Source organism: Lonchura striata, chromosome 2 (genome assembly GCF_050655825.1).
Source record: "Lonchura striata isolate lonStrDom1 chromosome 2, ASM5065582v1, whole genome shotgun sequence".
NCBI lineage: Eukaryota > Metazoa > Chordata > Aves > Passeriformes > Estrildidae > Lonchura > Lonchura striata.
In genome coordinates, this window is record NC_140704.1 from 97,508,108 (window position 1) to 97,532,278 (window position 24,171).

The window sequence follows — 24,171 nt, forward strand, 5'->3', positions numbered from 1 at the left end:
TAAAAAGCTCACATTGGGAACAAAGCAGTCAGGGCTTTCTTCCATTGAAATTTTTCAGCTTTTCAAAATACAAATTAGGACATGGCTATTTCTGATTCCTTCAAATCTAACTTTCATCTGAGGACTCTGCAGCTTATCATCAACTGCTCAATTTATTGTAGATGGTCTTTGCTGCCTTTCAAGCACTACATGCATGTATTACTTACATGAATAAGCATCACTGTGTCCTTTAGTTGATGCAGCAGTGTCGGAACTCAAAATGTCCCTCAGACATTTTTGGATGTTCTGGGCCCAGGTCAGAAGCATTTGAGACCCTGGCAGGCAGCTGGAAACAGCTGTGATTTTAGATTTGAACCATGGAGTGATTTACCAACCTCACAGGAAGAACAAGAAGCCACAAAAGTTTAGATATTATAGTAGAAGTAGTCACAAAGTAGAGGGAAGAATTTTTGAGTGCTGTACAGGGGGGTTTTAGGTCTTGTACAGGGGGGTCAGAAGTTTTAAGATGGAGGGATTTGGGCCTGCCCTGTCCTCCCTCTTTCTTCTTCCTTACCTCCATGTTCTTGGTGACGCTGGCACTCACAGATTGGTTTAGAGTAGAAAGGCATCATTTAATATAGGTAATAGGCATTGGGGAAAAACTATAAACATTTAACACGTAATGTACCATATAAAAGATAGCACCAGCCCTGGGTGGGAGAGAAGAAGAAGACGGGAGTCAGAGAGGATGTCAGGGTGTGTGTGCCTTTGCCTGAGCTGCTGAGCAAACCAGAGCAGCTCAAGAAGAAAATCTTTTAGATAACATGCAATAAACAACCTTGAGACCTGACGACTGAAGACTATTGAGCCCTTCTTTGAAAGCACGGGTTGGAGGAGAGACTTTTCCACACAAGGAGCCACCCCCGACCTAGGGGTGAGCTCTGGCACCTGGTGTCCCTGAGTGGGCAAACAAAAAGGGCACAGGCAAGAAGCCAATCCATCAAGAGACCTCCAACCTTCACCAGAAAGAGGCATACACACACACTCTCCGAAGACTCCAAAGAGAGAGGGAGCAGAAAGTTCAAGACAAAACATCCTGACCTTCACCTAGACAACTCGTCTCGAGAACAGCCCGGAGAGGAGAAAAACCAGAAGTGCTCCTGGGATTTCTCACCTGTGACCTGCTGGATGGTGATCAGTGCCATCTCTGGACTGACCTCGTGCTGATTCAGCTTTTGGTGAGAACAGTCAAAATTAAGGACATGGGGGTGGGATATTTCCAGGAGCAGACTCAAATTTTATCAGCCCTGCAGGGGATGGTGTCCACACATCCTGTAGAAATAGCTCCAAAAGAGCTGAAAGCCCTGTTGTTGTGGGTGTGGTGTAATTACCCGCACACAGAGACACATCTTTTGTTTGAATCAAATTTTTGGCAAGAGATTAATAAGCAGTTATATTACCGAGCCACAAAAAGAGATAAGATTGCCGGAAAACTTTTGCCTTCAGTGAGGACAATATTAGAGTCACTTTCACAACGTGGCAAAGGGTCTGTCATTTTACATCAGACAGCCCAGGCTCCTACAGGAGCACAGGGAGGAGAATTGCCCAGCCAGAAAATGGAGCAGCTCTCTTCACCACAGATCCAGGGGAAGCAGGATTACTTCTGTGGAAAATCAAGGGTATGATATTCCATCATGTCCCGGGTCCTCGGGCTCCCACTATTCCTCAGACTCCTTTGAACCCCGGGAATCCCTAAGCTCCTCTGATGCAGAAACCCCTCAGACAGTGGCAGATCAGCCAGGGACAGTTGTAACCCTTGGTGAGGAAGGGGACCGGGAGCAGCCCGAGTCCACACCTACAGCGAGGGGGGCTGCAGGGGGGACCGTGGGGGTGAGGAGGACCGAGGAGGGGGTGGGGAGCATGAGCGCGGCGGTCATACATCCCGAACGTCCCATGACGCGTTCCAAGACAAGAATCCGTGAAGCCGCGGAAGCGGCCGCTCGGCAAGCACAGGGCTCACCACAAATCACAGAATTGGCAGCAGTGGTCAGGGTTTTTCAGTTATTTCAGGAATCCCTCAGTCTGATCACAGATTCAGCATATGTTGCAAATGTGGTCAAATGATTAGAGGGGTCACTTTTAAAACACACAGACAATGAAATTTTATATTTGTATCTATCATGCATGAGAACAATCCTAGAAAACAGAGAACACAAATATTTTGTTACACACTTCAGAGCGCATTCCTCACTTCCAGGGTTTTTAGCAGAAGGGAACGTTCATGCAGACAAGCTCACAATGCCCATCTCACAGACACTGCTAGATATTTTTGAGCAAGCAAAATTGAGCTATGCATTTTTCCACCAAAATGCACAAGCATTGATGGAATCCTTTTGCCTTTCTAAAAGCCAAGCAAAAGAAATCATAAGTGCTTGCCCAGATTGCCAGCTTGTGCAGCCACCTGCATCCACAGGAGCAGTCAATCCAAGAGGATTGCAAAGTCTCCAGCTGTGGCAAACCGATGTCACAAAATATCCATATTTGGGAGGCCCAAAAACATTCATGTTTCAGTTGACACATTTTCAGGGGCAATTTTTGCATCATTACATACAGGGGAGACCGCAGAACATGCCTGCAGACATTTTTTACAAGCATTTGCATTATTAGGGGTGCCACAAGAAATATAAAACAGATAACAGTCCAATTTACACAGGCAAAGTGCTTGACAAATTTCTGAAAAAATGGGGAGTCAAACACATTTTTGGTATTCCTCATTCTCCCTCAGGTCAAGCAATCATTGAAAGAACACATCACACCCTAAAATCCCTTTTGGATAAACAAAAAAGGGGGAAGGCAGGTGCAACACCTTATATGCAGTTGAACAAAGCTCTGCATGTGTTGAATTTTTTTAATGGTTCTTTCTCAGAGCCTACTCCACCAATTGTCAGACACTTTAAGAACAGCACACAAGCAAAACTAAGAGAAAATCCTTTAGTTTTGATCTGAAACCCAGGGTCAGGACAAATCAAAGGCCCATTTGCATTAATAACTTGGGGCAAGGGTTTCGTTTGTGTTTTCACAGGGCGAGGACTGAAGTGAGTGTCAGCAAGGCACGTGAAACCTTATTGAGTGCAGACGCCAGTGGACGTGGACCCGAGAAGCAGAGAGGCAAGCACGCAGACCGAGGCAGACAACAACACTGCAGACACCTCATCAGACAACGATTGATAACTCAGAGACTTGGGTTTTTTTCTAGGGAATCAAGTGTTGTTTGGGTGTTGCTGCATTGCGGGGTTTCTCACAGAGAGCGGGGACATGGACATGGGGTTCAGACAGATAGTGTTCATGTGCTTCATTCTCTTGCCTGTTGCCTTGGGCAATAGGACAGATTTTTCCATGAGACAACCAAAGGAAAATGTGTGGGAGACTTTGGCAAAGGCAGCGGGTCTGGACAGCATTTGCCTGACCCATTCGAAACCGGGGAAACCATTCTCAACATGCTTGGTAGGTGTGCCAGTGGAGGAATGGCCAATACCAAAGAACATCCCTCCAAAGGTTCTGAAGTCTTTTTCAGATCCTGTGGGAGGATGGCATGTTTGGACACAGTTCCTTCCTGTGGCTCACTTCGAACCTCCAGAATTGGACATCTTTGGGTCAACAAGAATGAAATTCTGTATTATATTCAATCCATTGGGAGTGACAAAGGCAGATAACCACACGATAGACGTCACTCCAAACCAGTTCTTTTACAGAAATGCATCATCCTGGTGTAATTATACCAAAATGATGAGCAAACCATCCCTCCAAAATCCAGCCATTTTACCAAAAGGAATGTTTTTGATTTGCGGGGACAGAATTTGGCCTGCTATCCCTGCAAAAATCAAGGGCGGTCCATGCAGCATTGGAGAACTCTCACTGATAACATCCAATTTGGAAATTTTGAGGGAACAGACACGCAGGGAAAAAAGATCCATTGAGCAACACAGTCCAAATTGTGATGATGAAGTTTATACCTGGAACAAGGCTCGGGGACTTGCAGTAGCAATTTTCTCACCCCAAGCAACATCGGGGGTGACCTTGACGCAATTAGACCACATGGCATGTTGGTTGAGTAAACACACTCATGCCATTTCCTCTGCACTGAGTGACATGTTAACAGATATTGACAGTGCAAGACAAGCAACACTTCAGAACAGGGCAGCAATTGATTATTTGCTGCTATTACATGGGCATGGGTGTGAAGAATTTGAGGGGATGTGCTGCATGAACTTGTCCGATCACTCAAAATCTATCCATGAAAATATAAAACAAATACAAAACAGCATCAGCAAATTGCAAGAAGCTACAGGATCCTGGTGGGATGATTTCATTAACTTTTTTAATCTCTCACCATTGTGGAGGGAGCTTTTGAAAATAGCATTTTATATTCTTATAGGGCTTCTAGCTCTTCTGCTTGTTCTGCTATGCATTTTTCCATGCATTCGACGGGTCATGAACAAAGTGGCAAAGCAGGTTTTTTTGGCGCAAACAGGAGGGGGAGATGTCAGAACTCAAAATGTCCCACAGACATTTTTGGATGTTCTGGGCCCAGGTCAGAAGCATTTGAGACCCTGGCAGGCAGCTGGAAACAGCTGTGATTTTGGATTTGAACCATGGAATGATTTACCAACTTCGCAGGAAGAAGAAGCCACAAAAGTTTAGATATTATAATAGAAGTAGTCACAAAGTAGAGGGAAGAATTTTTGAGTGCTGTACAGGGGGGTTTTAGGTCTTGTACATGGGGGTCAGAAGTTTTAAGATGGAGGGATTTGGGCCTGCCCTGTCCTCCCTCTTTCTTCTTCCTTACCTCCATGTTCTTGGTGACGTTGGCACTCACAGATTGGTTTAGAGTAGAGAGGCATCATTTAATATAGGCAATAGGCATTGGGGAAAAACTATAAACATTTAACATGTAATATATCATATAAAAGGTAGCAGCAACTCTGAGCGGGGGGAGAGAAGAAGAAGACGGGAGTCAGAGAGGATGTCAGGGTGTGTGTGCCTTTGCCTGAGCTGCTGAGCAAACCACAGCAGCTCAAGAAGAAAATCTTTTAGATAACATGCAATAAATAACCTTGAGACCGGACGACTGAAGATTATTGTGTCTTTCTTTGAAAGCACGGGTTGGAGGAGAGACTTTTCCACACATGGAGCCACTCCCGACCTAGGTGTGAGCTCTGGCACAGCAGTTTTTTTCTAAGTTGCCAGGGCAAAGCTATACAGAAGGCAAGTGATCCACTACACAACATTCAACGATTTCTCACAGCTGGTCAGTGAAATCGGATGGGTATTCAATGGATGAAACACATCCAGTCTTCACTTAAAAACTATTATGAAACTCATTTGCCAATGAGGATGTGGATGAAACAGCTAGCAAGATACTGAAGACAAAAATACCTGTCAATGATTTAATTTTCTGAGCTTTCAAATATTAAGAAAGTCTCCCATGTTAGTAATATGGCTCCTGATTTCAGGAGGCTTTTGAAACTGGAAAGTATCAAAACACAGCAACACTTTTGTCAAGTCTCAAATCTTTTCTGCTTGGTGTCATTTTTCTTTTAGCTTGAGATGGTGCTGTTGAATATACACGCAATTGCTAAAGGTAGACTGCAAACTAATATTTTTTAAAACTTAGAAAGATTTCAAAGCTCTTTTTAAATATTTGACATTACAGCTTTGGATTCACTTTAGTGAGCCTTCTCAACAATGTTTACAAGCAACACCAAGAAGAAGGAACAAATGCTATTTTCTCCTGGCTGCTCAATGGTTCTTAGCTATCAGCTGGGGTTCCAGCTAGGTTAAACTACCAAGAATTCAGCATGTACAACCAAGAACCAATTCTGGGAATTCAGAAGTAGTGTCTGAGTTTGAGGGAGAAGAGGAGCTATCAAACAATTCATAATGCTGCTTGTTTAATGCTTAAAAAGGGCCAACTTCTCAAAATCAGCCACATCAGTGAAGGCAAACAATGTGAATGAGGGATTTTTTTAATTAGCCTCTGGCTTGGACTCAAAAAAGCAAGATTTATCTTTGAATAAGTATACTAGAATTTTCCATTTAACCAGAATCTTCAAATCAATATATTTATGTTTGAACTTCACACTACCTCATGTTATACTCTAACAGTAATCTCACTTTCATTTGCAGACAATCTTTTATGCTCTTTTACCACTCTCAGGAGGCTCAGATTGTTAATAGCTCTCAGGAACTTTGACATACAATATTTGAAGAAAGATCAGCTGGGAAGTTGCCACCTGAACTTCACTTGTCAATCTTAGAAACTTATCTCAAATAGAAAGCACTTTTAAAATAAGGTCAAAACCTGTGAGTGTTTGTTCTGAATTTATGAAAAGCTTTTAATTTTTTTTTAAGATAAAAAGAAAAAAAAAAAAAAGAAAAAAAGGTTGGAGGAAAAAATATATGCACTTTGGATCCAAGTTTGAGTCCAAGATCCAGGGATTCTTTTAGACTTTCTCCACAGAAAGTATTACAAGTTCAAAAATAGCCTCCCAAGTTAAAACCAAATCAATACTGTCTTCTTAGGTTAGAGAGAAACTGGCAGCTTTGCAGCAACCTGAGTTGCTTAAGTGCCTGAGGGTAGTAAGAATTCCCTTTTTAAGACATGGCATATACTATTTTTAAGAAATACTGAGGAAATACATGGGACAAGATTAATGGTAACATGTTAATCTGAAGGTCATCAGTATTAGAAATACTGGAAAATATTTTCAGCTTTTGCTCAAAGATCATTTTTAAAAAGGATGTTAAAAACCTTCAGATTCTTTTAATTCACTTTCACCGACTAGAGATGTGTGGGTGAACTTCATCAATCTGGCAGTTACTCTTTATAAAGAAGGAAATGTTGCTAAAATGTTCTCTCAACTCAAACTTCACAATATATTGCTGAAATAATTCAGCTTACATGAAGAAAAGCAGAGAATGAATGAACATACCGGCACTGCATAAATTTCTGTTAAATTCACAAGTATCTTATTACAAGAGTACATGTTACATTAGTCAAGATTCTTAATCAACTGCCACCAAATATTGAGTTGGCAGTAGAAAAGAACAACCCCAGAGTTTAATAAAAGTATTTTTAGTGAAAATCATTACTGAATAAATTCACGTTAGGATTTACTGTTTACTTAAGCATAATAAGAGCCATAGGCACTCATCATAAAACAACAAAAAGCCCTTTACCCCAGGTTAATCCTTGAAGCTAAGGAGAATACAGAATCTGCACTTCACAGAGCATTAATAAAAAGGATAAAAGGGCATGGTTTCTGTCTGTTATCAACTAATGTCTTTCATACTGTTAACTCAGTCATCTTTTCCAGGTCATCAACATCTACAGAAAAGCAGCAATAATGCCAGTGTGGTTTCTCTATTTTAACACCCATTACCTATACAGGAGACCCTGGGTTTGTGCAATCTCTAAGAGGTCACTACTCCTATTAGTTGTAAAACAAAAATGTAAAAAATCCTGAAAGCTTCTGACTTGTATTTCATGGCTGCTAACGCTTTTAAAATATACAACCATTTCAATTACAATATAAAATCAGAAATTTGTAAATGATAAGACAAAGAAATATTTAGTCAGGGCAAGTCACTCACCAGCCATTGTCACAATGCTTGGTTTCATAAAATAACTATGTAAAAAGCATTTCGAAATTTCTCTACACATTTTTGCTTCTGACATTTTTTTGAAGTATATATGAAACATATCTTTCATGCCAATCCTAATTTCAGTCTTCCTTTATAATACAGGTTCAAACTTAACCTTTTCAAAAGCAAGTCTGAGTTTATCAAAGTGCTGAAGGGTACTTAGAACCCAGTCGAGGGTTCAGCAACCCAGGAGTGCAAAAAAAGCAACTGTGCTGCTGAGAAAATACATGTAAATAATTAACACAATTAATAATTGTATAATCTCTTAAGATTAAGTATTTTTTTTATGTAAGTCTGAACGTTTTAGAAGATACAAAGAGGCATATTTATAAAACATACCTTTAGGTGACAAGGAGGTTTTAGATAAATTTAAATGCTTCAGTCCCTTTGGAAGTTTGGCGAACTGGATGCTCAAAGATGACACACCTGTTGGGGGAGCAAAGACAAAACACAAAACAACAAGATGTTTTCAGGTGAGTTCTGTGACCTCAGGTTTTCCCAGCAAATCTCAGCAGGGGCAAACTGCACCAGTGACACTTGAGGAGGAACTGCACTCACTGTGCAGGTGGGCTCTGTCATTTTGTGAACCTTCTACTGATGTAATCAAGATCCCTGCTTTGCTAACCACTGAACAGATAGGAAACTTTGTTTTTAAACATGGGTAACCTTCCTCAATTAGTTTAAAAACTTTATAATACAAACATACTTTTGGGAAGAGTCAAAGTTAAGCTGTCACACCAAGCAGTCAGCACTTGGAAAATCTGGAAGCTTTATGTTTCAGAAAAAAAAACTAAATTAAAAAATCTAAGTGTGAACTAAACCCCAACAGTGCTGTTTCACACGAAATTTCAAACTATTTTTATTTTCTTTTAAAAGGAAGGACTGCCAAGGCAAGAAAAGCACCCATGTTACTTAACATCATCCTCTTTTTTTGAGGCAAACCCTAAGAACCTGAAACCTTTACCAAGTCATAACGACCACTTAATTCTCTTACAGCAGTCTGCAGGCTACCAGCCAGGACACAGGCTTGGAAATGCCACAACTGCTTGCAATCCTAAACAGTAAAAACCTATTAAGATGCTGAGACTGGACTACCTCAGCACAAATTCAACAAAAGAAGAAAACCATAAGAAGGCACTTTTCATTAAAGCCTTTACACAGTGTGTCTGAGTTCCACACTCCAGAAATTTAATGTTCCGCTTTTAGAAAAAGATTGAAATTTGATTAAGAGGGCACATCATAAATAACAATGCAACTAAGCTGTGAAATATTTATTAGAGGAATAAATCAACACAGAAACTCCAGGCTTAACCTGAGGTGTGAAACACAGTTGTCCACAGCAATTCATTTGGAGAGAAAAGGGCACAGAGAAAGAGGGTAAAACTTTTTACTTGATTGAAAATATAGTAAATTAAAAAGCTGATACCCTTTCCACATACACAGACATGAAACAGTCTGGGAAACTGTAGGTCACATACCTATGTTTACTCTGGTTTTATTCTGTTTTACTTATCATTGATAATAAAGGAGCCAGCTACCTTGCAGATACTCTGGTAGGATTTTTTTTAATGCTCTCAGTAAAAGTGTTGCATGCAACACCCATGCAGCTCAAAACAATACACATTTTTTAATTTATATTGCTAAAGCATTAGACCCATGAGACCTTGGAATCATTTATTTAAAGCACAATGGTAACCAGATATCTTCACCAATTTTCAGCAAGAATGAATCAAATTATACTAACAGGAATTTCTTACATAGCTCCATAAGGACAATCACTATCACTAAGGATACAACAAATGTAATTTTTGTAGTTAAACATTTTGACTGAGACTGCAGCAAATCGTTTTACCCCTCCATCTTTGTATTCAGCTAACAATCTGCAGACAAATTATTGTTCTAGCCAAGCTGAACAATTTTCACATCTTACTAGCACAGAGGTTAAGTTATATTTATAAGATACATGAATCAGGTGCAGAAAAGAAAAACTCCTTCTGGTTACTCTGTCCCTTGAACACCCTTTAGGTCACTCATTTTTGCCAATGGCATAACAGAGATGAGAGTTCACACGGGAGAAATGGAGTTAGCTGCATCCAGGCATACAGTTTGGAATTTGAGTACTACTAGTCTTCAGTATGTTTGTTTTGCATTATTTTTAACAAAATATTATTCTAAATTCTGACCCTAGTAGAGCCAAAAGCAAAATCGCCATCACTTCAGTGTGGCTAGATTTTTACAGACAAGTTTGATAACAAACTTTCCAGGTGTTAGTCTCACAAATATTGACAGCACCATAAAGAAGAGCCAAACATAAATTAATAGACTGGTCTCAGTAAAAAAATCACTGCATATAAACACTTCACTGTATTTGAAGTGAAGACAGGTCCTATGCTTTAGGTAAACTAAACCCATTCCCCATGCTGTTGGAATACAGTTGCATTAATATGTAATAATATTGTGCCTTCAGTTATTGGTACTCAGCAATCTCTAATAGCTTAGTGCATATTTGTGTTCATACAGGTACAATACGTTCTTCTCCAGAAAACAAACAGCTCTGTGATTCCCCTTGTAACTGCAAAATAACCTAGTTCCAGTTCCTGCAGGTGATTTTTCAAAAGGTATTTCCCAAAATCCGTATGTTTATATGAATCTCCACTGTAACTTGTGAAATCCTTCCTACTGCTCCAGTTTACCAAAGTCAATTTTACCTTGCAGCCAGGAAATTTTCTTAAAATGAAAAGCTGCAATATTTGCACATTACAATTATAATTAATGTCTAAGCACTCTATAACCTATCTCATTCCAATGAAAAGGTCTAATCTTAATTGCATATTTGATAGGAAAGGTTGAGATAATGAAAAAACTATACTAATCTGTCCAAGTTGTAGTTACTGCATTTAATTTTTGTCTTATATGTGGATACTGCAAAACGGCTTGAATCTATAGGTTTGTTGTAAAGAAAGAACTCCCATGGATATGTTTAAAAAATTAAAAAAAGATCCCCTGCTCTGTAGAGTACCCAATGTTTCGTCAATTGTTTTTCTTCCAAGATAAAAATTAGTTCCTTAGGGAAAAAAAAAAAAAAAAACAAAAAACCTTTCAAATAACACAACCTAAATACACTTCTTCAAAAGCAGAATCAACCATGTAGCAGCCTTTCTTCCAGCTTGCAACAGAAATTTCTGTCAAATGCAGTAGGCCTGCGGCACGTTGTAACAATAACATTCTTCAGTGAAGCACTGGCTTTCATGTGATAAGAATTCTTAACGAGAACAAGCAATAATCAGCAGGCAAGAGGTAATCAGAAGAGTTAAAGCAATTCATGTGAACAATTTCAAATAAAAAACCTACTCAGAATAGGTTAAAAACATTACCATACCTGCTTCTAGTCAAAAGAAAAGTGATAGAGATGTAGAAAGGGAAAAACCTACAAAATTCTGTGCTAACATGATTCTGAGTCCATCAGGTTGTAATCAGAATGCACAGCTTTTCTATTTTGAATCATGACAGCAAAGACAATAGACAACTTCCCCCAAACAAACCAAAAAAAACAAGAAAAGGTTCACTGTGTAAAATTCATGTTTTTCTTCTGGCCCAACAGAGAACAAGATAGTCTGATCCCAGAACACTGTGTGCCTGGAATGCATTAAGTGAAGCAATGGAAACCTCAAATGGGCAGCACTGAAGGGTCAACTCCAGACTGAAAGAATGTAACCTTATTTTAAAAATAAATGCCTCTTGGGTGAAAAAAGAGTAGACAAGGGAGAGGAATGACTTGATATGTAGTGAAATCATGCCTAGCAGTGCCCAGTCTGAGAAAAGCTGAGCTGTTCAGCTTGATTTTCCATCTTGTGGAATCAACAGCACTTTGCTCCATAGGAATGCCAGTTACACCAGTATTACTGAACATCATCAAGACTTCACAACAGGGCAGGCCAAGAGCTGATGAAAAGGGGTAATTTTCATACTGAAAAGAAATATGGCATTACAGCTGAAATAAAAACACAAGACCATCAGAAAAATGAAGTCCAAGAAACAAAGCTGCCTTGTGCTTCATCTTTCAGCTGATTACACTGTTTTTAAAAATGCACACATCTTAAAAACTAGAGGGGTTTTTTTTTTAACAATCAGTGTGTTCTATCTTCCTTTAAAATCCAAGGTTTGTTTAAGACGTTTAAATATTTCTCAACACACCAATGGATATGCATAAGTCAAAAAGAATGGCAATTTTCATTCATTTGTGGACAACAGAAATTTACAGTAGCATTATGCATAAAACAATCACCTATTCTTCAGGCAAAGCTGAACAGAGCAGCAATAACCCTCCTACTACATTTATAGCAAGAGAAAAATGTAAATGTTACAGTACCTCTATCTTCAAGTGGATTGCTAGCAAGGTTGATTGTATGGAGTCCTGAGTTGGGATTATGGGCTAGGGCACTGGCTAGTTTCTGTGCAAAATCCCTGCAACAAAAAAAGAGAGGGAGAAGGAATCCTGTTATCTCCTCTGCCAACAGCACATTCAAAGGCTTAAAAGCAACAAGGGATTACTAGACACAAGTGGCCTTTGCTAGTGCAGAGCACCAACTGATTCCTCATGGCTCTAAACAATGCTTATCTGGATAAATTGCTATCTTTCACAGGGAGTAACTTTGTTATTTATTCATGTTGTGACCTAAGAGACAGAAGAGTATACAATCAAAGCCTAAAATGGTTTTGACAGAGATCTGAAGGTATAAAACGGGAGTTATACAGAACAACTCAAAACTTGACCACATCTTCCATCTCTCTGCACACCACAGGACTTGGAGATATACATCAACTTGCAGACCACAAACTCCTTCACTCACAAGTCATCCTGCTCACTTGCAGCAGCTTTCTGCCAATAGTCACTCAACAGATGGGCTTTGCAGCATATTCAGAAGTATTTCTAACCTTATAAAACAGCAGGAATAACTCTCTTAAAGAATAGCAGCACACTGATGAACTTTTGCTTCTTTTTACAGTGTGAAGTATCAAAGGGCATGACTGGCTGATCACAGTCCCAACAATGGATCCAAAAGAGATGCAGAGTATCAGTTCTGTAATGCTGACAACAGCCAGGCCAGGCAGCACAGAGAGCTTTGAAGCAACCTTAACCAACTATGGTAGGTAGGTAGATGTAGTAGCATGACCACTGTTCCAAAGCCACTTGAGAGGCAAGGGAGCACTGCCTCACCTGTAAGTGCTCTGCTGCAGCTGGACTGCCACCACTCAGCACTAAGCTGAAAGCAAGCTTGGGTTTTTGTGCACACCACACTGTCACACTCTGGTGGAGACACATTCCTTGCATGAAGTCAGAAGGCTGATGTCTTATCAGCACCAAGACAAATCCTCAAACCTATTCTTGTACCAACTGAGAAGTTATGATGTGTTAAGGGACTAGACCTAATGTGGGCTTTTGATAAAGTGAGGATGTAACCTCAGTGTTCTTATTTCACCTAAATTAGACAACAAGATAGAAAGCAAAACTATGTCTTGAACTTCCTTCTTTCTCTCTCTGCCTTGAAGTACATTATTTCTCCTCCTGTAGACCAGTGGTGGAAAGCTACCAAAATGCTAATCAACACTGCCCTCTTCCCTTGTAACAGATTTTGCCTACCACCTCTGTGCTGAGAACCACAGTGGAGGTAGTATCCTCTTCTAGTATTTGGAAAAGAAAGGAGGCTGAACAGCAATAGCCTTTTGGTTATCTGAAGTTGCAAAGTTTACTGGAGTACAGAGATGCTCTAGAGAAGTTTACTTTCTCTTTGAAACCCTATGTCCTTCTGGGGCTAGATCTGGTTACAGCACTGCAGATGCATGATGAAGGGCTGCCTTGAGGAAAAACATATTATTTTCCTAAAATACAAGCAGTATGTGAATACAAACACTCAACAAAAAGAACTTCTGGACTTGAAACTTTGCCACGTGAGAGACCCCAGGGTCTCCTGCTTTCCTACCAGCTGCTGCTGCAGAAGACTATGGATCTCCTGTAGGTCCTCAGTGACATTTGCCAACACTCTGGAAATCTTCCAGCATTTCAAATGGTGCTAGATGCCTGCCCTTAGGCATCTGAATCAAGCTCCTTATGTCCAGCCAAGAAAAATGAGGTTTTGAATTAAAAAGCAACAAACCCTTTCTTCTTGAGGACTTTCCTCCTCTTCTTTTATCCCTAACAGATTCTTATAATTACAATACTTTGCCTATACCTCCAGGCCTGTTTACAAACTCTGCTCCAGCTTTTGCCAACAATATAGGCAGGATTACCACAGTATTTTGGACAACTAGAGTGTGTGTGAACTACTTAGCAAAGGCACAGCAAACCAACTTCCAACAGAAAGCACTGGATCATCGATATTGGGCTCACAGGGCTTCAAGGTTCATTTTTGAAAAAATAATACAACAAATAACACACACTCCCTGTGCAGCCTCTGCTATAAACAGAGGCACCTTGGTTCTGCTCATAGGGAAACATCTCTTCTCCTTTGTTCACTATTAGTTTCAAGTCATAAAATTTGTTACTTTTGGCTGCACACTTATGGACAGAGCATGGGGTGTAAATCTGAAACTTTCTATAAAGCGTCAAGCTTGCTCTCTATGCATTACACAGCCATGCTTGGCTGAAACAAGCTTATTCAGGCTTGGAGGTAAAGCCCCAAAAAGATTCAATTTAACTATACACATGACAGACTAAGGATATTTCATCAAGAGAAAGAATACTACCAATCTGGAAATCTCAGACAAATTAAACAATTCCTTGAAATCTGTCTAGACAATATACCTGTAACAGAAAAAAAGAGGATGTGTAGGAGGAAGCAACACTGTTAGGTCTAAAGACATTAAGACTCTGTCAAGAAGGGAAAGGGAAGACTCAACATGACTGCCAAAGGTCCTCTGGATAACAGCAACAGGCACTTCTGTTGTTCCCCAGCTGGCCACTCCCTTTGAAACAGGGCTGCACAGGACAGTGTGAAAGGAGGCAGGGACATTCTGCCTGCCAGCTTTCAGAGAGCATGGAAGTGCAACAAATAAATCAGTTGCAGCAGCTCCTGCAAACGAGCCTTTGCAGACTGGGAAGTTCCATGGAAATCACAGAACATCCCGAGTTGGAAGGGACTCCCAAGGATCGAGTCTAACTCCTGGTGCTGCACAGGACACCCCAACAATCCCACCATGTGCCTGAAATTGTTTTCCAAATGCTCCTTGAGCTCTGGCAGGGATCAGGGCTCTGGGGAGTTATTTCAGCACCAAAACACCCTCTGGAGGAAGAACCTTTTCCTAAAATCCTAGTCCTTGCCACTTAGCATCTCCCAACAGAGCAGGCCAAAAGCAGCTCCCACAATATACAGCCTGTGCCTGTCAGGCCAAGCTTCAAAGCCTGGTAGACACCAAAGCCCAGCCTAATCAACAACCTGAGCTGCCCAGCCAGAAATCAGTATTTTGGTTATCACATATTGTCCCATTGCTCTAAAATACCTCAGGAATTAACCCTCCTTTCAAGTTCATTTTTTTGTGCCAGCCTGAATTACTCTGCTCTCCCTGAAATCTGGACATAATGTATGCTAATTAAAACACTTACCAAAACATTAGTGATTGCTGTATGCATTGAAACGTTCCAGTGTTATCTAAAATGAATCCTTTATGTGCATTTAAAGCAATAGCAATGGGGATAAAATTTCCAAGAGCATCTAAACTGGAAAGCACAAATCTTATCAGACAGGGGCTTTCATTTGACATCCTGTTTTTCCCAACAGGAAGTTCATACTTCCCTAGTCCTTATTACTGCTACTGCACAATAGTTTGCTGTTTCATCATTTGGGTGGATGACAAATGTTTATGAGGCTGTGGCCAAACCAAATCACAGAAATGAGTGGCTGGATATAGAAAAGAACAGAGTCATCTTAGACTGACTGCTGCAGGAAGAAATATGCTCTTGCAGCTGCTCAGGTTATTTCTTACAGCTTTACTCTTGGTAGCTCTTGCTTAACCCTGGTTTGGCATTCTATCACAGCTCATTAAAAATGACTGGTCTGTAAGTCATGGAAAGAAAGATAGCCAGCAACAACAGGAATTCCTAGCAAACAGATAGGAAAAATAGCAAAACTGACAAATGCATCCTTGGCAAAAACAGACAGTGTTGATCAGAACAGATACACACCAAGGCACAATGCCAAACACTCTGCATGTAGATGGAGAATGAAAACCAAAGTCACAGGCTGATTATCTGTCAGGTCCTGTTGGAACTGAAAGCAGTTAATCCAACTGTGATAAATTAAGGTAGGTAATGTGCAAAGGTATTAAACATATCCTTTAATATTAATGATTATCACTAGATTTCATGGCACATACTGGAAGAAAAATGAGATTAAAACCAGGGGCTTTTGTTTGAATGACAGCTATTAAAGGCAGTGCACTACTCATCAGAAAGTTCCCATATTATTCGATCTCAAATTTCTTGTGTCATGGAGGCAATTTTCTTTTAAAGGCATTTCAATGCAAAGTGCACTTTAAAAAGACTCCAACAATGAAAGAAGAGACAATGTAAGGCACACCAAATATCTCCCCTGTGCTTGTTTCCCTTTATTTGTAATTTTGCATAGTGTTCTGCTTCTCCCACCTTTATACTACTTTTTTAATTTAAAAAAAATCATTAGCTCTAGAGTTTCACTTGTCTACATTGTCTTGGACACTACCCTAACATTAAAACAAGCACCACAAGTATAAACTAGCATAGCTGCAAGTAACTTGAACTTTGCTTCTATTTCCTGTGAAGGGGAAAAAAGCTAACTACAACTTACTGTATTTAAAACATATGCAAGAATTAATTGTATGGCTTATTTCTGTGTATCTGCCTTCTAAGTCTATGGCAAGCCATTAAACTTACTGATCTACTTTCTTCAAAAGAGTTGTTAATGTAGAAGTCCTGTTATATTTGAGCAGACAGCAATCCACATTAAGATAACACCAGCTCATTTGGAAATGAAACAATGTGTTTTGCAAGATGGCACAGTATGCTTTTTTTAACAAAACCTAAACCACTGCTTTTTAAATGATAAAAAGGTGTTGATACTTCTATTGGACCCATATTTGGGAGAGGAACAGTAGGAGCCAGTTTAAGGTTTATGCTCTCTTTCAATCACTTTGCTCACTTAGCCCAACTCTCCAGGCAGAATCTTAAAAAACACCAGTTTAAAGGGATTTCCTGGACATACAGACCCTCTGGAAAACCTGATAAAAAGCTTGTGACTAGAGGCTCCTCAGAACTAGACAGACATTGAGCACACCTTTTTTAATGCTTATTCAGGCTAACATATATCACCATCCCTTTTAGTGGGAGTAAGCAGCATCCAAAGCGACATTGTGAAGGAATTACTTACGTTCTAAGCCCGGCATTCTCTAATACCAGTTCTTCCAACCGACTGGACCTACTCACCACTCGCAGTATCTGCTCACAGAGATCAGTGGACTGCCACAGAAAAGACAGAACAGTGTTAAAGAACACAAACACGGAACAGACAGTTATCGAGTTAAGCTGTACATCGTAATGGGATCCAGGCCACAACCATCTTCTTGTTATACATAAATAGGAAGCAAAAATGCCAGAAACACTCAGGAGAGTGAACAGAAGACTTCTGGAAAAGACTTAAGAGATGCAGGAGGCAGATTAAAAGCAAGTAACTGATGGACAAGGCCACCTAACCAAAAGGGGCAGAATTTTTATAATGACAATGAAAACAACCTAAATCATGCGGTTCAGAAAATACTCTCACTTAATTTAAAATAAATCTTATTCATATGCATGCTACTCCTGCAGGAAAATGTGGTAACTAGGGCAAAGGAGAATAAAGCCTGACCAGGTATGACAACTAAACAGAAAGAAAGATGTTAGAAGGCAAACAAACAAACAAAAAAATTCCAAAGAACCTCAGCAGCAAAAGTGCCCTAGCTAGAGAGGTCCTCCAAAGGCTCCCAAGAACTAGTGGTAAAGGGCCAGTATATTTGAGTATGAATTCTTACAGCCTATTCAGAAGTAAATATCATCTCATCTTCTTACTGTCGTTGAATTCTAGAATTTGCATGGATATTTGCAAGTGCCATGAACAAAACATGACAGCGAAAGAGTTTGCTTGCTCTGCTCATTCAAACAGAGATAAAACCACAATCATTCAAAAGCCATGCAATGAACTCTGTACCTCATCACCTTTTATTATAAACTTTTATTTTGTTTCTGGATTTGACTTTTCTTTTTCCCCCCACAGCTCACACTAGCCAGCATTCATGTGACAGCCAAAGCTGAATCTGAGTCATGATCATGAAGTGCTGAAACTATTCTATTACCTGCTTTTAAGGACAACAATGTGACATTCATACCTGGAACATCTTTGTCTCTAATGACGATCTGACATTTTCTAGATTGTGTATTTTTCAGGGTTTGGGGTTTTTTTACTTTCAAACTAATTGAATATCCAAAAAAAAAAAAATTCCCTAAACAAAATAAATCTGCTCAACTACACATGTAAAATCTTATTAATCCTTTACACAGTAAAGGTTGACAATTTTTGGTGAAGACTGTCAACTCAGCTATCTTCCCAATACTTTCTTTACCATCCATGTTTTAATAATTCATAATATTATCAGCAATCTTTCTACAGTACTGTGACTGCACGTGGAAAGTTTCATGCCTGTACTATAAAACCACTGTGGGTACTGTGTATCAAGCACAGTGAGACTCATGAAACACAATGCACTCGATGGCCTCCGGATATGTCTGACCTCATAATGACCCATGGCAGGGTTCTTATGGCATGGATTTATTGTCCAATGATCTACATTTTCCTCCTTTTTGACTTAAAAATTGAATGTGTGGAAGGTAAGAGGTTGGGATTTTTAAAGTAACTGATACATTTTCTAGACTGACGAAGTTTATTTGTTTTCCACAGGAAAGCTGCTAAGAAAAAAACTCAAAACATTCACATAAATGTATCTCACATAGATAATACAGCCAGGTTTAGTTCTAAGCAAACTACACCAGCCAGACTTCTAACTAAGCAAACTATCTAATTTCACTGAAGCAGAAACTGATTAATTGCATTGTACCTTTTAACAATGTTGATTTTAACAGCAAAATACAACAGCACTAAAAATACCACCGCCTTCATTCCATGCATAACTTTGAGAGAGATGTCCCAGCAGGAAAGAAGTTTTTTGCCTAGTCTTTTGCCAAGAATCACCTAAGTTCCTATTGAATTTTCATTGGAAATGATACCTTAGGAATATAATGAGAGCTTTACAGGTCAATAAAACGGCATCAATTTAAACACAATGAAACTTAATATTAATTTTTAACTGCAAAAGCTTCTGGAGGCAAGCATGAAAGAAATTTCTCAAGCAAACCACTAACTCCACCTGTGACTATAAACTTTAGGAGAAATAGCATATTTTGATATATTTAAATTGTCACTGAATTACTGCTTTTCTTGGCTCTTTTTACAGTAGTCCAACTTGTTAAGACATGCCCTCTTTTTGTTTTTAGCAACGAAAACTGATATGGAAAAATACCGGTGCCACACATCAGTGTTTTGGAAAACTGGGAGACAAAATTATCAAGTTGCAATGAAAATTACACAGAAAAAAAGTGCTTTATGTAAGAAAAAAATCCCCAGAATCTTGGCCTTTTCACCTCCAAAAAGCAACTAAGATTTCTGGCTGCTTTGAAGTTACTTTCCAGTCAGTCAAATAATATTGTTTGGGGGAGTCTGCAATGCTTAAAGAAGTTTTATGGGCTACTACTATCAACCAACTATGTTTTCAAACTATATTCTTTGAAATTTTGACAAGACCTGACTCTCAGCAGTGTTTTTATGGTGCTAATTGACTATCCAACAGTTTGTATTTTCCTGATGTGATTCCAGGAAAATAAAAGTTGGCAATAGATTGCCCAGTTGTACTTGCCAAAAATATTTCACTTTAAAAAATGTAATAGCATCCTTTAAAACACAGTACAGCCTGGTAGAAGCAGATATTTTGATTCAATTTATTACTTACTAATTTCAGATCCTTGGAGGACAGCTTTGTAAACCACTGATTATATTCCAGAGCAGCAACTATAGGTATTAAGTCTCTAGAAAAAGAAAAACACTTTTACACACATTTCATATAACTGTTATTTGAAACAATCTCTTAAGTGTTCTTCCATGTCTCATTCCCCAGTTTTGCAATGCTAATTGCCTACCATCCCCATTATAGAAAGCTCTGCATTCTAAAAACAGCAGGAGCAGCTGCATGTCTTCCTCTTATTTTAATAAAAATTTCTGACTGGACAACTGGCATCCATTCTAGCATGAATTTTAAAACCAGGAATTTGTCTGGGCTGCCATTCCTACTTTTAGCATAACTTTTTCTTCAGCCTGTGACATGTTTAAGCTTCCTAATCAGCTCTAATTATAATTTAGCATGATGCTAAAAAGCTTTTTGGCAGTCTGATGATTTAATATAATTCCATGACTGAATGCTTCTAGAGAACACCTCCTTGTCTCATCTCTATAGTTAAATTCCCCCAGGAAACAGGAGACCTGCAACAGGATAATGCGAAATTCAGCACAAACCCCCCTTAATTGTGAAAGGGATTTCACAAATGAAATTCTAAATTATTCACATTTTCTTCATTTCAAGCTTCTTAATGTGATCTGCTCTCCTTGTGTTAAGATTTTCCAGTAGCAGATGCTGATGAATGTCACGTCTGTACGCTACCCCCCAGCAGATTCATTCATCAAGCATTATCACACCATTGAGCAGTGCAGCACTCAGACCAGTTTGGTGCTGCATATAAAACACTTATATACACCTACACAGAGGCTTAACAGCTCCTCAGAAAGCCCCTGTCTTTATAACGAAATAAAGAGTTGTAACATACACAAACTATCTTATCCAACCAGCAAACCAGCACCATTCAAGCCTGTTTTTCTAGGAAGAATTTTTAAAGTATTGGCTTTTATAAGTCAGTCCAACCCCCGTTCTCCCCTCTCAGCTCTTCATTCAGGACTTAGGCAGGTAGGCACAGGTCTGCACTTAACATGCAGCACCCTTCTCCCATCTTCTCCTCCAGATTTCCTCTGCAAACACGCAGACACTTCGGGGCGGTTGTTAAACACACAGGAAAGGCAGGAGACAAGGCGACATCACGTGGAAAAGCATTCCGTAGGCTATATCGGGAACTGCAGTTGCTACATTTGGAAGCACAAGCATCACTAAGGTAACAGATCGAAGGTGCAGCATTTTGCAGCAAAAGGCTGTAGCCCACCAGCTGAGAAGCTCCTGCAAATGGACCATTTTCACACTCCTGCAAAGGAACTAGTGTGGGGTGCCCTTCAAGGATTTAAGCCATCTTTCCATCTCGTTCACAGCACACATCACCTTGTGTGGTGAATTTGTTTCCACAGGCACAGCAGAGACTTAGCAGCTTCATGGAGTGTATAGATTTCTGCCCACCACATTGTTTTTGTTCCTACACACACTTCATCTCCATGTAAAGCAATAACTAACTGTGGAAATGTTCAGTGACAAAAAAATAACAACCCAGAAGTACTTCCCCCTTAGCCTGGGAAGGCAGGAATCTTTCCATCCAGTATGGAATGCCCACAGAGAGGTTTGCTTCTCCTCTGTGGTTCCCTGGCAAGATCAGTAAGGTGGTAATGAATTTGCAGCTTTGATGCCTCTCTTGCCACTGCCTTTGCCTTAGAAGTGGAGTGAATATAAGAGCAATTTTTCAGGTGAAATTTTGGTTTGTAAACCAAAGTAAGCAGGCAGCTCAGCTGGGCACACACTGGACAAGTTGACACTGATGGTGCAGAGCTGTTCATGCTGTGGAGTACCACCTCCAAAAGCAGGAGAAGGTACCATGAGCATTTGTAGGTCAGCCATCAGCAGCAGCCCAGTTCCTTCAAAGGAGCAGAGGGACAATGATTGGGGATCACCAACTGCAAGTGTTCACACTTCCAGGGAGCTGGTAAGGCAGCTTGGAGGGCTGGCAAGGGCTCAGGAACTTCTGGGCAGGAGAGTGGCTGCAGACAGAGCTAGCCTGAGGCTGTGCCTTTTTTTCCTCCCCTTTCCTTCTCTGGCTCGGGAGAGAAATGGCTGAAGGACAAGGGGTGCTCAGTCTCAGTGGCAGAGCTATGACACTTTCAAGAAATATTTAAAAATGAGAACTTGCAAATCAGCTGGGCTGATTTGTTTTAAAATAGTCCTGTTCAGCTGCAACAATGTTTCTTGAATAGTTTAATTTTCTGGCCACATCCAAGGCCTGTTTGTCCAAACCCCAGTCCTGCACAGATCCTGCCTGGGACCTTCACAAACACCAACTGCTCCCTCTACACACCCCATTCCCCCTACTCCCAACATGCCTGCAGAAAATGGAGCCTGCTCAGCAAGCACCTGCACTTACTGTCTACAAACTTGGCTTTATCAGATTCTACCACCTGATTTTAAGGGAAGACTTTTTTTTTTTTTTTCCCCATTTTTGGTCCAATTTTTGAAGGTGCTTCTCACTAGTGGGTCAGAAGGGTCCCCTTCAGGAATTTACCTCTACTGCTTCTCTTGCTTTAAGCTCATTTAACCCCTATATTCTTGTTATCAAGTTTTTCTTTTCAAAATTATATATTGTTTTATTCACTTTATTCTATTGCAGTCTAGATGTGGTTTTAACAACCTGAATTCTTTTCCAATATGGTATGAAAGAAATCTAAGAATCAATTCCAAAAGCAGGGCCTTCACATAACTTTCCTTCACTGAGGGAAACATTGGGATGTTTACATTAATTAAAATTACCATCCAGAATAAAGTAATATTTATAAAAGATAAATCTGTGTCATCTTAAAATAAAAGCAGATTCTGTTCTTCTGGAATGCAGGCAATCTCTCCAAGCCTCAACAAGATTCCAGCTTATCTAATGCCTTCACATTTTTTCAACATCTCTGTCCTACTGTGTATTTCAGAGGGCAAGAAATCTCAACAGCACAATGAAAAAAATCCAAACAACTACACTTTTCTTAAAATGTTTTGAATGTCCAAATAAGCTAAACCACATGCTACACAGATGAAGATGTTGCAACCGTATCAAATAAGCCCTTTGTAACTTTTCACTTTGAGTCTTTTTTTTTTTTTTTTTAATAATTATATGGTTCACAACACAACATAACTTCAGATGAAACCTCAGAAGTCATGTTCCCATGCAGCAAGCCATGCTGTGATGCTCTGGGAACTTAAATTCATCTATAATTCATGCCAGCTTATGTTGACCTTTAACAGAAATGTTTTACTTGGACAAACACAAATTGTTTATTTTTGCAATGAATAACCCCTGTATTTAGAGAACTGAGGCACCTGTCCTACCTTGCTTCAGAGCTATTACACAATATAGGTTCCACAATCTCAAAAATTAGGTGAATAAGATATAAAACAGTCTCTCAAAATCTGAAGTATAATGGCATACTGTGAATTTACAGCAGTTCCACTGTCTTAAATATATTGGAAAATGCTTACAAACATTCTTGAATTAACTGGGATTTCAATTACTAATTTCTATTTTTAGTGAATAACAAGGGTTTGTCTTTCTTAAAATTTTAATCTTCTTGAAATTTCAATCCAAAATGTTCTTCAGTTCAGTCCTCAACATGTAGATGTTCTCATTGCAAGATGGATTCTACAGCATATAAATGGCTCCAAAATAGATTTGAATCTTTGGACTTAAGAGAATCTTGAAGCACTTAAAAAAGACTTTGCTTAACAGCACAAATATATTTCTTCAGCAATTTTGTAAGGTATATTTTAATGAAAAGCTTTTCTAAAACAACAAATCCATTATTACATTTTCTGGAAGCCAAACTCATTTGCACCAGCTGAGATATTCCAAATATTTAAAACAATTCTAGCTATTTCCTAATAAAGTGTTCAAATATTTAATATCTATTGAAGCTGAGTATCTGTAGGTATGCCCCACTGTTTTCTCATCACTTCATCTTGCAGCAAATGTTTAAAGCATCACTGAGTTCTTGCCCCAAATTTGCTTGTGCTTAGAAGCATTCCTCCCCTTATCCTTTCTCAAAAAGGCTTAACCAAGGAGAGAATCTTTGGCTACATTGGTCACACACCAGTTGCAGCCCTGTTGTCTGGAATTACCTCTGAACTGGTGAACGCAGACACTGCTTGGTAACTTTGCCAAGGGATTCACTGCAGACTGTGACAATGTGGCACAGAAAAAGAGCTAAATCTTTGAATGGGGCATTCTGCAAGTTCACACATCAGATAGCTTGAACCTCCAAAGAATGCTGTGGCAAAATACTCATATTTACCTACCACCAGGTTAAAAACCTTTCTGTTACAATATTCTAACCTTGTATCTGTGATAGATTCTTAATTCCTTCACTGAGTTCTCCCAAAGAAACAAATGCTTTCTCAACCTTATTTACACTT

At 39.5% G+C, this 24,171-nt stretch overlaps 2 protein-coding genes across 12 annotated transcripts in view; one reads left to right on the plus strand and one right to left on the minus strand.

Annotated features, from left to right (window-relative positions):
- Window positions 1–24,171, minus strand: part of CARMIL1 (capping protein regulator and myosin 1 linker 1) — a 195,039-nt gene that overhangs the window by 82,496 nt on the left and 88,372 nt on the right. For all 11 annotated transcript variants that reach the window (XM_085571838.1, XM_021528664.4, XM_085571839.1 and 8 more), the window contains 4 exons: window positions 19,750–19,825; window positions 17,082–17,170; window positions 12,053–12,147; window positions 8,023–8,109 (listed from right to left, as the gene is read on the minus strand). In XM_085571838.1, the coding sequence (XP_085427964.1) occupies window positions 8,023–8,109; window positions 12,053–12,147; window positions 17,082–17,170; window positions 19,750–19,825 (347 nt within the window). The remainder of the gene's footprint in view (window positions 1–8,022; window positions 8,110–12,052; window positions 12,148–17,081; window positions 17,171–19,749; window positions 19,826–24,171) is intronic.
- On the plus strand, window positions 721–19,587 carry LOC146768347 (uncharacterized). The gene is made up of 2 exons (XM_085571843.1): window positions 721–1,217; window positions 3,062–19,587. The coding sequence occupies exon 2, from the start codon at window positions 3,295–3,297 to the stop codon at window positions 4,678–4,680; it is 1,386 nt and encodes a 461-aa protein (XP_085427969.1). The 5' UTR covers window positions 721–1,217; window positions 3,062–3,294; the 3' UTR covers window positions 4,681–19,587.